This window comes from Lagopus muta, chromosome 13 (genome assembly GCF_023343835.1).
Source record: "Lagopus muta isolate bLagMut1 chromosome 13, bLagMut1 primary, whole genome shotgun sequence".
In the NCBI taxonomy this organism is placed as follows: Eukaryota; Metazoa; Chordata; class Aves; order Galliformes; family Phasianidae; genus Lagopus; species Lagopus muta.
This window is the reverse complement of record NC_064445.1, coordinates 8664533-8682077: the sequence shown is the minus strand read 5'-3', so window position 1 is coordinate 8682077 and position 17545 is coordinate 8664533. Positions and strand designations below refer to the sequence as shown.

Genomic DNA, 17545 nt, shown 5'->3' with positions numbered 1-17545 from the left:
GAGTTGCTGACACGGGTTTTCTGGGTTCTTGCCAGTATAGGATCATTTTTATGAATGAAGTCTTTCCACTTTGAATATTGAAAGAGTTCTGAAAAGTGAAGCAAAAATTGTGAAAAACAGCTACTCAGAATGAAAATTTTAAGTATCAAAGAACTTTTAATGACATTTTGACAGAAAAAGAAAAATATATTTCTATCTAGAATTAGAAATTAGGGTTTAAGTAGATCACATTTCCTTCATGCTCATTTATTTATTTATTTATTTATAAGTATTTCAGTGTATTTATTTAGGTGATGAGATTTTATTCAATTGAGAATTTACGATTAGTAGGACTTAACAGGAGATATTTCAGAGCTTATGTAACCAAATTACTGTTAAACAGTTGTTGCTAATTCCTTTTTTTTTTTTTTTTTAAATAATCATATCTTTGATTCATCTTAACTTTCCAATTAATTTCTTGTCTTTCGCTTCTTCTTGGATGTTGGGAGGCAGAAGACAGAAGCAGTTTGTTTTCTTATGAAAGTCAAAACAACAGAACTGTTGTAATCAAATTTCCATCTATGTTTAACATATGTCCAGAATTTGAGGATGGAGATCAAAATTTTATCCAGGCAAATGCTTTGGAAAATTGAGATAATAATGAAAGATAAGAGCTCCATCAACTTCCCTCAGTAAAAATGATTGTGTCTTGTGAGCAAACAAATGCAGCACAATGAAAAGAGAAACTTGAGATCACAGAATCACAGAGTGGCCTGGGTTGAAAAGGACCACAATGATCATCCAGTTTCAACCCCCTGCTATGTGCAGGGATGCCAACCACCAGACCAGGCTGCCCAGAGCCACATCCAGCCTGGCCTTGAATGCATCCAGGGATGGGGCATCCAAAGATAGATAGACACTATCATTTAGTCATTGCTTTATTCTTTAAGCATACTTACACAAATATACATACATTTAAAAGAAAAAAAAAAGAGTTCAGATTACCAGGCATAGATGTAAGAAGTTTTACAAAATTCGTAATTGCATATTTGCAGAATTAGTTTAATGCTTTGGAACTAATACGGATTTGGAACCTAAAATTAAATAATCAGACTGATTTCATAAGCTGAAGTGAGGATGCAGAATTACTGTATAAAATGGGTATATAGGTAGTATAATACTGGCTGTTTGCCCAACATACAAAATGATCTACAAAGCCATGATGCAGTAGAAATTACTGATAGGAAACACTGCCCATTTCACTATATATTTATTATTAACTTAGTTGGTAGGCAGTTCTGTGATGCACATCGCAGAAACTGAGGTAAAGCGAGTTACAATTAGCAACGCTGTAATAATTAATGATAGATTACTTCTTAGAACATAACTTCATGGTTTTACTAATCCTCTTCTGTAGGGACATTTTTACCAGTTTAAACAGAAGTAATAAGGCATATGTAAATATCAGAAAATTTTTTATATGTAATAGCATTGCTGAAATATTGTATAAAGTGCATTGTAATACAGTCTGCATTTATAAGAATAGAAGTGAAATTTGAATGTATATATATATATTTATATTAATAGGTTTCATTCTGAACAAAATTAATTAAAACAACAACAACAACAAAACTATGAGATATATTTTTCATTCCATATTTTTTCACCATAAACCAAAAGGCAAAAGGTCTTGAATAGAGAACATTTTTCTGTCTTGAAAGTTTGCTGCTCAGGATTTTAAAAATCTCTAGCAAACTCCACATTTTCTGCTGGCCAGTTCCATTTCACACTATGGGGATCAGCTCTTGTCTAAAAGAAAAAATGGAGTTCTTAGTCCAGACTCAATCTGAAAATTGATATATTGTCCAACTTCATGGTTTTAATGCTTCAGATTTGAAGTTCCTTCTGAAGCTCTGAAATGCAATCCTTTGGATACTAAATTCTCGTGTAAGGTAATGAATGCCCATCTGTATTATTTGATGACAGATGTTCTGGACTATTGTCTACAAAGTAGCTGAGAATTTTGTTTTGTGGTATATATTAAGAAATTGGATTACAAACTGTTAAATCATTTAATTTTTTTGTGAATTAAAATTTATTGTAAAAGACAATTTTTAAACAAATTTTAAGATATATTATTTCAATACAGCTTTCTCTACCTAGTAAACCAAATAATGGCTGCAATGGGGTAGTGATTGGGAATATTACAGCAGCAGAACCATTTTAAAGATAATTTGAAGCATTATAGTAGTGTAGGATTAGTCATTGTTTCACAGTGATTGCTAAACTTGCTATTTAATTTCCTGCTGCTGATGACACAAAGTTGGCAGTTTATGCCTTTTTTCAGCATTGAATAATGTAAATGCTATCTGACTGTTCTTGGAACTGCAGAAGGCAGCTCCACAAAAGACATAAAATTCAGTGGTACATGCTGAGAACTAAAATGTATGCAGAAACAACGCAGATCCTCTTTTTTCTGTAACGTATGCATGCTGGGATGTGCCAGATGTTCCAGATGTTATTCTGGATGGTAAGTAGTCTGAGTACTACGATAAATACAATAATCAAGGTAATCTGGGAGAATCATGTATTCAGCTCCATATGACTGAAGAAGGAGTCTTTTATTGCCAGTTTTGTAGGAAAAGTACTTCTATTTTATTTCTTCCTTTCTGTTGTTGGAAGAAAAAAAAAAAAGGTTGTCAACTGTCAAAAAATGAGTTTCTTCACAGGTAACTTCTATCTTTTCTTTTTAAGCATCTGAAAGGTGGAAAACACTCTGTCCGTACTTTCTTGGTATGTTGAGAAATCACAATGAGGATGATTGCAAGGAATCTGTAAGATCAGAGAAACAAATGTGTTTTTTAGGTTCTGTAGCTTCAATCTGATTCTGTCCATTTCTAGTGATTGCATGATAAGATTACTATGCGTTTGTACTGCAACTCTGTATCTTAACTGTGTACATGGAAGCTTGAACTAACAAGTATCTTGCTGGTGCTGCAAGAACCACCTTAAAATATGAATCTCCACTAATATATTTATTTTCAGTTCTCTTCAAACATAATTCTGTAAACTAACCTTTGTTCATAATCTATAAACATAACTCAAAATAGAAAAAGGCAATTTACAGTACCTCCTTCCATTTATACTCCTGTTATACACTGCACGTCTGCTGCTTTTCACAGTGTCAAGCCTTGATGGCATTCCTGTAGCTTGGCATTTCCAACGTTTTTACCTTTAGTTTATAAAGGGGTAAACTTTCCCTAAATCTACTCTTTGCTGCCTTGCCCTCCAGACAAATAGGAGATGCTTGCTCTGGTTCCCTCCCCTCATCTCAAAGTGTCTAGGGAAATAAATTAATAGGAAAAGTTTTCCTTTTTTATTAATACTATCCAAAGTCTGAGATACAGTAAAAAAAATCCTAATATATGAGGCTATCTTTATACAAGCATACAGCATGGTTTCGTAAATAATTCTGCTGTATTAGTGCAGATTTTTATTCTACAATGTTCAAATGAACTACTAGTGTTAATAAAAGATTGCAAATGAAGCATTCTTAACTTGCTGTATTTTCATAAATAAGCTGCTATTTGTGAAGCAATCAGAGTCCTCTATCTCCAGAAAGTCACCGCAGAGACGAGATACACTGAGTTATGTTATTCAGGCCGATGAATTTATTTTCCTTAATTTTTTTAAGCCTGTAGAAGTATTTATTATTTTGTTGATGTGTTTAAAGGATAAATTAACAGCCATTTGGATTGATCTGATTCAGCATGTGTTGATTAATACTAAACTGATGTTATTTCTACCGTAAGTGGAATATTCATCCAGAAGAATGCACAAAATGCAAATGTGTGATACAGATATCATCTTCTGGTGTAAATGACCAAAAGATCAGTATGCAGGAAGCCAGCTGTTGTATGCTGAAGACACTCCTCTGAGTCTTCCTCTATACACACTGGGAGCCTTGGCTCTCCTCCTTTCCCTTTTCACCTTCCTAGACGGTTTCCAGGTGAGAGTGAAGAGACAGCATTGTTGGCATGACAGAAAAAAAGATCAGTCCTCCATAGAGCAGGATCCTGGGTAGCCTGTTCCTTGATAAAAGGAGGGGAAAAGAACTGAATCTTTTCTCCTGGCCTGTGTAACTTCTTTGAGATGCACTACATCTTTCCAACCTAGACCGCTCTTCTTCTTCCGCTTCCTTTACCTTTCCCATAAAATCTTGTGCAGGAAAATCACTGCTTTGTGATTTGTCTGCATGTCAAATTTTTTAATTCCTCAACAGGAAAATATTTGTGCTTCTTGACATTAGAAACTTGCAGTTCAAAACTACATTCCATATCTAGCAGCATAATTCCATGTGATTGGGTTTCCAGCTGTACCAGGGCTCTGTACATTGACTTTTCAGAAGGAGCTGCAGTACATTTTTCATGTCTGTGATCTTTTATACCAACTTCAGTACTACTAGCCTAAAATTCACTCTATCTTGTAATTTTTCTGTAATGAAATAGAGTTCTGTTCTCTAAACTTTAGCATACAGTTCAAATGAGTGTCTCTTTAGCTGCTGTACATCTTGTGTAAAATTTAGATTGCTAGTATATAGCATTGCTAGTAAACAATTATTGTATAAAAAGCCCTCCATTTCTTTAGAGTGCTGTATTTATGCTTAGTTTTTGAAGAAATTAGATCTTTTATTTTGGCTTTTTTGTTTCTTTGTTATCTACATCTTTTGATGTTCAGGTTCAACCTCCTTTAAATTTCCTTTAAACGGGTAGATTGACGAGGAGAAAGAGACTTCAGTCAATACAAAATACAGTCTGTCAGTTGCTGTGCTTTGGCCTTTTGTGGATTTTTTTTTTTTAATTTATTACATGAGAAATCATTAGCCAAAGGACAGCCTGCTTTTAGATGCTCTCCTAGAGCACTTTATAATCTCATCTATGATCTGGGGTGTCATCTCTTTTAGATGTTTTTCCTAAAACGTTTAAAAATTTTGCTGCTGTCTATTACCTGTTACACACTTGTTATACACATTATATCCATAATGTAGAATATAATTAAAATTTCTGAGTGGATTTTTTTTTTCTATCCTTAGTTACTTTTTCATCTATCACAATTTTTTTCAGCTTAAAAATTGAGTTCTTTGAATTTCACATGTGTGTCTTGCACAAGATTATTTCCTGTCTCTATTATCTCACCCCTCAACAGGAGTGGAAGAAAAACCTCAAAGGCAGCTTTCATATTTTGCAGAGCATAATAATTTTGCAAACGTTACGTCTTCAGTGGCTTAAGCATCAGCTCACTGAGCTAGAGAGATAAATAAAGCCCCTGGCAGCACGGCTACAGTTTCATTTTTGAACAAGCATTCTGTAAAGAAATGCTTAGGATAATGAATATGTGAGTTCAGGAAGCAGCTGAAGAAGTAATTTTGGAGAGCATTAAATATTTGAGTATAGAAGAGCAGAGGAACAATATTTATTATAAAGGTAAAGGAAAACCTTTTATTTTGCTTTTGAATATATGCTATAACTAGATGGAATATATTGCATTTGGTCATTGTAATTAGTAACTTTCATTATCAAGATATTCTACTCTTCTCCACAAGTAAACAAGTAAACAGTGACTTTTAAACACCTTCATAGTGTCTCTGCAGCTTTTTTTTCCTGTGATTTTATATGATTTCTTCACTTACTTTTCAATTATTTATAGAAATTTCAGGTCAACAGTTGTTGAGTTATTGCAGGTACAGACCTCATTCTCCTTCTATTTCTGCTTATGCAAATCTGAAGTAGATCCACTGAAAATTCTTGGAGCTACGTGAATACAAAGCTGACTTGAAAGAAGGCCAATAGTTGCCAGTGACCTGAATTTCACAGTGTTTGTGCTTTATAGTATGTGGCAGCATGGCGAGACTTGTTCTTCGTGAGCCTCCCACGTGTCTGCTACTCAGGAACGTGACATTTTAGTACGATGAAGTAAAGTTTAATTTGAGAACTAGGCTAAGGCAATTTGTTTTCCACATCACAGGAATTTAAGAAGAAACTGCTCACAAAAAAAGATGCATAACACTAATGAAATTGCAGATAGAAGTCTGTCATATATGTGACTGTAAATATGTGTGCGTGCAATTGAATTGCACAAGGAAATTAATTGTAGCCATGTACACGTTTATAAAAATGTCAGTGTGGGTTTTGCTGGTTTTACATATATGCTATCAGAAATCCTTTTATAAGGTTGACATTTCAAGTTAGCAGTGAGACTGCATTCAAACGACAGCTTTTTGCGGACAAAAATTTAGTCAAATAAAATGTCATCCACATGCGTATGTATATAAATATGGAGTAATCCCTACTAAAGTAGCAATAGTAAGTGTGTCATTAATGAATTGGTTAGGAGCAAAGATTTTTTAAAATAAATAAATTACTGAGAAAAACTTAGGCAGTCAGAAATAAGATTTAAATTGCTATTGATGCAGTGTATTTAAGAGAAATATCCTTTACGTACTCATATCAACTGTTCGCTCCTGCCTATACAGCAGGATTTAGCAAAGTGCTAAATTGCAGTGAGCTATTAATCAGTAAGAATTTGCATAATCGATGAGTAGTTACAGATTTTAATGATCTTTTCCTTTTCCCGCTATCGTAGAGCCATTGTAAAATTTCCTTATGACAGACTATCCTTTAGTTAATTAGATTTTATTGTTCAACATTTATGAAAATTAGTAGCATAGAAAATAAGACTTCTAGAAAAACATGTTTTAACAGAAACAGACTTTACTCTTGTTTCTATTTCAGTCTAATATATGCAAGTTCACAAAATGCAAACATTTGCTTGCAGTTACACTGACTGAATCTTTTTGTCAAAAGGAATCTTGAACTCTGATCCAAAATGATCTCCCATGATACAGGTGCTCTTCGTGCATTATTTTGTAACCTACCTTATTGAAATGATCTTCCATATATTGTTTATAATTCATGGTTAACTTAGTAAAGAGGTCAGCTGCTGTAGTAGCACGTATAAAACATTTCCCTATGTCCTGTAGGGATGCAAACTTGAAGTCTATTGTAAAATATTTGTTTATAACTACAACTACAGTGTGTCAGAATAAGAGAGAGCATGATGGGCATTATGAGTGGGGTACTAGAATTTCATGACAATTAAGACAGGGACTGTTGCACTCTAGATGAAGACTAAAGGTCCTGCTCTGCTAAAATGTTTTTGTGATATCATGCTAGGTAACTAGCTTAATTTCATTAGATGTAGACAAACAAGACTTCTGAGAGATTAAAAATACTACAGCATCATAATTCCCTCTCTAATTTATTAACAGAATAACTTAATAATTTAAGGTTTTCTGGCTGTTTTCAGTGGCAAACCATCCACGAGTTATAGTAAAAATGTGATGGTAAAATATGATATATGATGATATCTGAGGTGAAGGAAGGAAGTGGCAAAATTAATATTTGTCCCCTGAACATTTCAAAACTTTATTTGAAATCTCTGTGACTCAGACTATATATTTTTCAGAGTCTATGGAGTTAAATACAGACCCAGCAGACTTAAAAATAGAACCAGCAGACTTCCTGTCTTTAGATATGTGAACTATGCAGCTAAGTTCTGTAACTATTTACTGAGGTCATATGAGATTAAATATTTTACAGTGTACCAAAAGTAGTGATGTTAAACCCCAGGCATTATACTTCTAAAAAAAGAATCCGTTTCCCATTTCGTTATTCAGAAAGGATTGAAAGTCAAAGATTTTTCAAGTGGCAATTTCTGCATTTCAAGATGAGAAACTGCTTTTTAGCTGTGGGAAAACTCCACCAGAGAGCTTGGTTTAAAATAATAAAGAGTTTGAATATTTTATTTTTAATCCTGAATCCTTGCTCCTAAAAGAGTTCAATTCCAAACTCCAGATAAACTTCAGTTTAGAAAATCAAGTTATGCAAAGCTATGCAAGCATGGTGTTAAAGAAAGATTTGATGACAGTTTTCTCATTGTTTTTAAAATTCTCTACAGTTTTCTTCTGAAAGTCTATATTGCACTATTTTCCTTTATGTCTAACACATTCCAGAGCACCCATTCAAATTTTAACATTTTTGCAAACGTTGACCTTCTGACATTTTTAGCTCCTTGTTTTACTTAAGTTTGACTGCGTCATGCCATTAGATGAAGTTATTTGCAAGTAAGTTGCTTTAAACATGATCTTCATTGTAGAATAACATCTACATAGAAATTAATCTTTTCCATTTCTTTTTTCTTTGAGTTACGGAATGAGAAGTGTGATTTACTTCAGTGTTGTCTTCTACTGCGATCATCATGACGTTGAGTGCACCAAAGAACTACACCTCTTTAGTGTTGCTTAATGCTATTTGTTTTTCTTCTACAGAGAGCAGGGGACACAGTCAGTGGAGATACTGAAAGGTAATTTCTTCTGTTATTTATGCATTTAAATAGATATAATTTATCTATGAATTACATGTACTTATTAATTCATAGAAACTCAGTTGCAATATTTGAGGAATAAATTTTCCAGCTTTAGTGAGAAAAGCATCAATATCTCTGAGCAAGCATCATAACTCTTTCACCTCCTAACTTAAAATATGAAGATAAATTACACAGGTTGAATTTTCTTTATTTAAATGCTTTGCATGCAAAATTATTAAAAATTAAGAGGTGGAAAAAATGGTGCCAGTACAGAGTATGAGACTTCGCCTCTCAGTATTTAAAAAAATAATAATAATAATTTTTTTTCCAGAATGATTCTGAGGATGAAAACTCAAATGTGTGTCTAATGTAATTTTTGAAAAGAGAAAGCAGAATTTTCTAATTAGCATATAATTCAGTATGCACAAAAGTTACTGTTTATAACTGTCTTAAATTTGATAAATTCTAAGAATGAGGACTGCTGTTTCTCTTACATTTGAATTTAATGAACTAATTCTAATGAATACTATTGTCATTTCTGTCTTCATTTCCTTCACATTTTATTTGATGATGTACCAGATACTTTAGTTTCATCAAATATGTCGTATTAAAAGATAAAGTTTATATTATGACTACCATAGAATGCTGTAAATAAGGCTTGCTGCAGCGTGTACATGTGGATAATTATTTTTTTTAAAATCTTTTCATCCTGTGTATGACCTAAACTTCTTAATGAAGTAAAACCCTGCTCTGAATACAAAATAATTAATTCCCTTACAGTGCTTCCATCAAGTATTTAAAACTGGCAATCTTCCTCAGTGCTATACATTTCACTACATTATAGCTAGTATCCTGAGGTACAAGGATAGTTGTTCTCACTGTACACATGCCAATTATTTCAGAATTGTCAGCATACCTAATTACTCTGAAAGGACTGCACATGCTCAGTGTGTCAGAGCATCCTTGGTAGACAGGACATAAATGTCTACCAGACTTCTACCATACTTTCCATGAACATTTGGTTTAGGAAACTTTTGGAAATCTATTATGGCCCCAGACAAATTAATTTCTTTTATAGAGTGATTTTCCCTTTCTAATCCTTCTCCCATGGATTTTAAATTTCAAGTCCAAAATGTGACTGTTTCATATCTCTCAAAAATTTGAAAAATATTTTTAAGTGGCAGAATGATGGATGGGATCTGTCAGATAATTTTTATCCCACATATTAAAGTTTTGTTGGACAGGGAAAAGAGTTTCACATATTTGAATGAAGCAGCCTTGACTGTACAGTTGCATCTGTTAGTTAGTTATGTGGTATGATCATTTTCACTTAAAAAAAAAAAAAAAAAAAAGGAAAAAAAAAAAGAAAAAAAGGGCCAAAAAGATGCTTCTTACAGGTAATAAAAATACAGCATACTGAAGGAAATGGTTGCAAAAAACATTAGTCAAAACCACACACTAGCCAAATGCCAAAAACAGATGTGTGTGAAATACGCAACTAGAGAATCTTGCTTACAAAATTCTTAAGATGAGTAGAATGCAAAGCAGATCTAGTAAGGTTTTTCAGGCTTGAGCAGAGGAAAAGAGAGACATCTGTACATTACAACTGTTTGTTATTGTTTCAGGGCTGAGAAAGCAGTAATAATACATAATAATAATAACAATACATCTAACCTGTAGTTGCTTCTCCAGCTGTTCTTTAAAACACCTATTTGCCCTTCTTAATTTTTATAATTTTATTATAGGAAAAACAAATCTAATAGGAAGCTTTGGTATCTATAGATTCTAGATGTGCATCTACAACACAGCATCATAAAATGCTTTAAGTTGGAAGGGACCTTTAAGATCATCTAGTTCCAACCCCCCTGCTATGGGAAGAAACACCTCCCACTAGATCATGTTGCTTAAAAGACCACATTGCTCAAAGATCAGGTTCCTCAAAGAGACATCATTACAGAGTTTTGAAGATCTTGCTAACCTTCTAACCATGCAGGCCTGCACGGCAAAGAGAAGGCCAAAAAGGATCGTATCATTCACTCATTGTCCAGCAGCTAGTTGAATAACCAGTTTTTAACACTACTGCTTATGACTACTTGCAATTTGTTTATACTTGGAAATGTAGCTCAGGTTCTTTTCCATAGAGTGTTTTGTATTTTTAAATATTAATACTTAAAATTGTTTCTATCATATCCTCAGTGGCTTTGGCGTATTTTGGAAATGATTTCTTTTATTTATTAATCCTGGAGAGAGAAAAAGAGACAAATTTTAGTCTGGATGTTGTTTTGTCAACTTGCATGCTCCTGTACTGCAGTCCAGCATCTGAAATAGCTGCCTGATGCCTAACACATCAAGCAATAGCCTGCAGCATCATTTTGGACCAGTATCTGAGCTAGTGTAGAACCGAGAAGAGATTTCAAATCTCACTGCAAAATACTCAGTAATTAATTTTCAATGAACATTTGCTCATTGTGGCATTAATGGAATGCATTAAGCTATGGAGATTTTAATAACTTAACTAGAAATCATGAATTCATTCAAAGCAGTCAAAGACAGGTTTCTGTGATCACATAAGTAGATCCTGGTTGCTACATGAATGTTCTTCTGAACCTACAATAAGGAAATGACACATAAGATACAGTACGTTTCTGCACAAATGTATTTTCTTATGCACTTCTTTTAAATTTGTGCAATTACAGTGGCAAGGAATTTAACTAATCTATTTTAAAAGAATGTTCTTGGTGCTTTAGAATAAATAATGCATCAGTGATAGATGCATTAGGGCAGAAATCAGGTCCCTCAGGCAGTATAACTGCTCAGTGTTGAAGCTGAGAATTTTGAAGCATTGTCAGAATGACATTTTAAATAGAAAAGTATTTTTTTTCTGAGTCGTGTCAAATCTCTGAGGAGTTTTGAATGGTATAAGGCCATATTTGTGGTTACTGAAAGGAACAGATGTAGTTTTAAAAATATATATTTTTTGAAAAAACAAAATTGTATACCACATAAATATCATAAGGAAAAATAAAAGAAAAAAAAAGTGGACTTGAAAAAAAAAAAAAAGGATATTCAATGACCTTTCATTTTCCTGAAGTTATTTTTGTTGGCTTTAATCTTGAGCTGCAACCAGGATGTACTTGAAGCAATTTGGAATGTGAGATGAAAGTTGAAGAGACTTTTCCATGTTGCTTACATTTATAATTTTATTTCCCAAGTATACGCCAATTGAAAACGAACAGGGTGACAGATATGCCATTTTCTAGTTGCTCTTAGCTCTGGATCAATGAAGGTGTTACTCAAGCATTGTGTTTTGAATATCCATGTATTTCTAGATATCCACTCGATAGCAGGGATTATGTTCAGATGTAGTGCATAATATTTAACCAGCAACTTCAAAATTCTCTCTTGACTCTTCTGTTAAGTAAACTTGAGATCCTATGTTTATGTAATCTTTTGAAAGAGGAGCCATCTTGTAGAGCGTCAGCAACAGAAGCTCTCAACATAGTCTGTGTGTTGACTGTGCATCAATAGGGACATTCCTGGCAGGTCTCCAGTCAGAATGATCAGAGGATATTAAATCACAGCAGTAGTAAAATGCACTACTTAACAGTTAATATCCATTTTTTTCTGTTTCAGAAGTAAGCTCTGGTGAATGGCCATGTTTTGTTTTTGTTTTTTTTTAACATACTGGAATCTTTTACTCATTAGGAAATCTTTACAGATTTAGATAGTCAGAATATACGACAGATTGCTTTGTGTAGTTAAAAAATAAATACAAATAAAGAAATGAGTAGTGTATAAAATGATTTTCAGAACAATGGAAAATATATATTAGCAGTTTGTTATAACTAGAATCATTTTATATTGCTTCTAGTTTATAATTCTATCCATTACTGCCAGAACCCCCTTAATCAGGGGTTTAAGAAAGTCAACAGTATAGATTGTAACTATTCCAGATACCGAAGACTAAGTGAAAGGTAAGTAAACTTCAAAAAAATTATTCTTTTTTCTTGACTATATTCATTGTCATCATTTTAATATTTATTGTCCTATTACCTGTGGAGAAACCCAAATGATAGGAATCTAATAAGATATACCAATTTGCTCTGATAGTTTTAACTCGTGTAATGATGGATGTAGTGACTCTCAAGATGTCCTATGAATGCTACGAGCTAGAACACTCTTCCTAAAGTTTTGTGTGATATTTGAAGATCCGTTGCTTCTATCTTTATATGGTAAAAAATGAAAACATGTTCCTGGAAAGGAAAAGAGGAATGTGGAGATGGTGTTCATAGTTGCACTTGTTTAATGGTGCTTAATAAATGAAGAACCATGTGACTTGTATTCACTAAAAAGGACTTCTTTGTATGAATAGAAAATGCAGGCTACTCATAAATCCAGCAATGCTCTTAAAAGGCTATCACTGCTCTGACAGCAAAAATGCAGAATTATAGCTCTATTCTGTTGTATTTCCACATTCTGTGCTCAATAGGTGACAATTCTCAGCATTCAATAAAAATACCTCAGGTATAATGGTACACTCAGATTCTTGCAGCTTTTATCGAATACGTAAGACTGGAATATAGCCCTTCTGCTATCCCTCGTACTTCTGATTTTACCATTCTAATCCATTATCGCTATTTTCTAATCATACAGTACTGTTCTTCATTTGAAATCCTCATTAGAAACCTTAGCAATTGATTGCACATTCATTTGCATATCTTTTAAGATGTGTTGGAAGCCACCGCACTTACTTGAATCTTTTAAATTCTGTTTTGCTGCCACCTGTGTCACAGACATTCCCATTTTTTTCTTAGCTTGTTCCTAACCTTTCTACTTTAACTCTGTGTTCAGCATAGTGGATATTGAATACTGAGTCAGTATGCATGCAATACTGAGACTGGAGATAGATTTAGTGCTGACCTGTGCTTATTGCTTTTTACCTTTATTTTATATTTCTTAACTTTTTATACTTGTTTCAGTGTGCTTACAATGTGTGGGTAGGAGGGAGAAAATCTTTTTAGCCATAGAAGTTCCAGTATATGAGACACAGCTAGGTAGAATATATAAAAACTCAGTTAATTTTTCACATTTCTATCAAACAGAAATCTCAGAAATCCATTTGAAGAAAAATGCATGAGAATAATCATTTTAGAATGAGTTTAACAACAAAATTAAACTTCATTTAATTTTTTTCAAAGTTTATTTGCTTGTACATTGCCTTTTTTGTATGTCATTATGCAATTATTGATTTTGCAAATATCTTGTAATAATTTATATAAGTTGCTTCAGAAGCAGTGCCTCCTATTTGTTACCATATAAACCACGACAGATACAAACACCACAACAGCACTACCGATAAAGCAAATTCTCAGCTACAAAATGCTGTTTTTCAACATAGTCATCATCAGTCATCATCAGTAGCTGCCCGTTTTTGTCAGTAATGAGGGCCTACATGCTGCAGTGGTGACCCCTGTTTCTGTTGCCACTACTGAAGCACCACCCACCTCCTCACCGTGCTCACATCCACTGTTTGGTCTCCAGAAACATCCAGCAAGTGTCAGTGAACATAATTCTTTCTGCATGGAGAAATTCAATTCCACCCCTTTGCTTCTCAGACATATTCATATGAGATCTGCTCTGTCAGTCTGCCCTTCTGTTTCCAGCTGTCACATGGCAACAAAATACAGTGGTATATTGGTGGGAAGGTTCAGCCTCTACTGCTGTGCCACCAAAATCAGCCTGTAATGTTGTGGGCCAATATAATAAAATGAGAGGCATTAATTTCAGAGCAGCCCTGGTATTTAATTTGTTCTTTTGCTATGTTTGTGTAAGTTAATTATAACAGATTGTTTTTTCTTTTTCAAGTTTCTGGTTTATATCAAAACCAGTATTAAACATAGCCATGAAAACAAGCATTCATAAGAGAACTATTTGGCCTGGCCGTCATAACGATATCATTCCATTTGGCTTTGTCTCTCTCTTTATTCTTCTCTCTTTCACTTCTGTAACAACTGTTTTCCTTAAAAGAAAGGAAACCAACCATGTGGTACAGATAGAACCAACCAAACATGGTACAGATAAAGTGAAAAAAGTAGATGACATGCTAGGGTTCCTTTATGTCTAAATTAATTGGTTCTACCAGTTCCACATAGCGAATTTACTTGTCTGAAGAGAAGGTCAGCATTTCTTCTTCTGTTATCTGTGGATCTGAATATTTGAGGAATAGTTTAATTTTGTGAAGAGTTTTAATGCATATAAAACCTTCTAAAAAAACCCTGCAAGACTGCAAAACTGTTTCCAAATAAAATTTACACTCACTGTACATTAGAATATGTATTCCTGACCTTTCGGTATATGTTAACTTTTGAAGAGCTTTCAGAAACCTGATTGCAGATAATTTCTATAACTACAAGATTATTGCTGGTAAGTAGAGTCTATGATTACTGCAAGGAGATGCATTACAGTGTTTGCATGGAAGCAAATAAAACTTGACTAAGGACTTTTCAGATAAAAAGGCAGATGCATTGTTCATATTGTGTACTGGCTGAGAGAAAGAATAGAAGCATTGAAACTGACACTTTCCAGATGGGTCAAAGCCATGATTAAAGTAACAGACCAGAAAGCAGGGGGGAATGCCCAGCAGGATGGAAGTGCATTTATGGCATTCTCATAGGTAGACAGAAATGGAGCATTAATGACAAAATCTGCCTTGCAGCGGTTTGGGCTTCTGCCCATTCCTTTACCAAATGTTATAAGTTTAACCTCTCTGTTTTTCAGTTGTTTCTTTCAATCCTTGTAATCTACAGGCAGCTCAGAACTTCAAGCTCTTAATTATTAACTTGTAATTTTAATGTTAATGTTATGCATCCCATCTTTTCACTGCAGTCTTGGGCATTTCCCTTTCCAACCTGACATGGACTACCGTAGTGTCAAGATGCTCATCATTATTCATACTCTGAAAAGTGACACTTTTGTCCAGACCTTCTCCAGGGATGTAGAATTGAAACTGCACACAGCAATAGCCTTTCTATGCATTAAGCCACATACAGAGATCTCTAAAACAGGGATACTGATGTTAAAAACTGTAATGACTAAACTGTAGCAGCCAGTGGAGCCTACATCATGCTTAGTTTTGGAAAGTTCACTTGTTTGTGTTTTTGATTTTTTTTCTTGCTAAGAATTAGTTTTCATTATTTTCATCAAGATTGCTTCTGGGCTCATGAAAATTGGTTATTGGACTTCCCTACAACAACAAATGTAACTGTTGCATTCTACATTTGCCAGCCAAGAAGATACTGTTAGGATATTAGTACTGCAAAAATATTATGCTTTTCTGATGATCTAAAGAATCTTTCTTGAGCTAACTGCTAAATTGCTGTGGTCTTTATGAATTTCCTGTTTTTGAGTGCTTCTGAAGCATCAAAGAGAAGGTGGCAGGGAAGGAACTGCATAAAAGATCAGACTTTCCATACCTGGCAAGCATCTGACAGTCACGTCAAATTTAGCACAACAGTTATGTATTTATTAATGTCTCAGTGTTTATAGATCTACTGAAGTATTGCTAAAGTTACATAGAATACCCAGAAAATCTCGGAGGAAGATGCTTATTTATCAAACCAAGGATAAATCAAATTTCTTCTGTAATGATATGGGAAGGAGCCAAATTTGCAATATATAGAACTCATTCAAGTGTTTCCTAAATGTCACATTCAAATGTTCAAGTAAATATCCTACTACATTTTAAAATGTGAATGAGTCCTCAGACGTAGTTTCTAATTTATTTATTTGCATTCCTTTTTGTTGCTATTTGTTTGAAAATACTTGTTCATTCCTAGGTTAGTATAAACACTAGGAGTCCATTATACCTGTGGCAAATTCTGCTGCTGTACAAAATGTACAAATAAGAGTTAGCCCTGCAACAAAAAACTCTGATTTATATCTTCTAAGAATCATTGAAAGAGGGAGGAGCTGTATTGTTTGCTTTTGTGTTTTGGGTGATGAAATTCAAGTATGTTCGCCTAGTTATTGAGATGGACGTTCTGAGATGATTTGTCTTTTCGAGTCAGAATTCTGAGAATAACTTTTTGTTTTTGAATAACATTAACAAAAGTCATTGAAAATAATGTGCCTCATATTTTAGGTGCTGCATTTTAGATAACTTTGAAAATGCAAATATATCTATAGGAATGCATTTAGAAATGCGTTTGTGAGTTTGTTATTATTCAGAATATTATTTCCTGTTGTTATTTGACATCTTTCTTCCTGTCTCTCCCAGATATGCTAGTTCTGCCATTGACCGTCAAGGAAGTACATCCATGAGGAAGGTAATGATTTACAAAAGAAAGCAAAAGCCTAAGGATAATTTCTAAATTCAGAGTAGTATCTACTGCAACCACAGTTGACTGAAGTGCATGCAGTACTTTTGGTTAAGTTTAATAGAAACCGTATTAGATCCACTAAGGGATGTATTAGTTTTGGAAGGAGAACTGTAGTAAACAGCAACTCATTTGGAAAGGGACATCTGCCAAAGATGTTCTAAAGGAAAAGAAAATTTTAAAAACTCTTAAGATGTGTGAATAATACATGTACTCTGACAAGGATTTTTATTATTTAGATTTTCAGTGTTTCATAGTGCCCATTTTGAAGGTCTTTAACAGCAAATATCTAGACTTCTTAGTCATTTTTTATTTTGTCAAGTATTTCATTAAAAGGACAAACAATGCAACCTTCAGTTATAGAATATCTTTTCTCCACTCTGACAAGACTTCTTTTGCTAAGTGGATAAGCTGTAGTCTGCTGTAAGCTAACAGATGTCATTCTGCCTCCGAAGGATTCACACAGTGATGTTAAGGATTCACACAGCAATGTTCAGTATCAGTGGCCATAGCAGAAGACATATAACCAAGTATTCTGCAGTTTTCCTCTACCTGCCAATCCCTACCTTGTGTGCTGCCTCCCTTGAAAAGCACTTAAACCCATTGCAGTTCCTTGGGTTCACAGTACTACAACTAATCTAATAGACATAACATGAGGAAAACAGCACTACGTGCTCCGTGATTTGTGTATTTTGTTCTATGAATGCACCAGTTGCTATGTTCTGAACTTGTTAAAGTTTTCCTCAAAATCGCAGAGGTATGTGCTA

At 34.0% G+C, this 17545-nt stretch overlaps 1 protein-coding gene across 1 annotated transcript in view; it reads left to right on the top strand.

Annotated features, from left to right (window-relative positions):
* LOC125699886 (connector enhancer of kinase suppressor of ras 2-like) overlaps positions 1–17545 on the top strand; it is a 172203-nt gene that overhangs the window by 122272 nt on the left and 32386 nt on the right. The window contains exons 14-15 of the mRNA XM_048959890.1: positions 8366–8400; positions 16679–16727. Coding sequence (XP_048815847.1) covers positions 8366–8400; positions 16679–16727 — 84 coding nt within the window. The remainder of the gene's footprint in view (positions 1–8365; positions 8401–16678; positions 16728–17545) is intronic.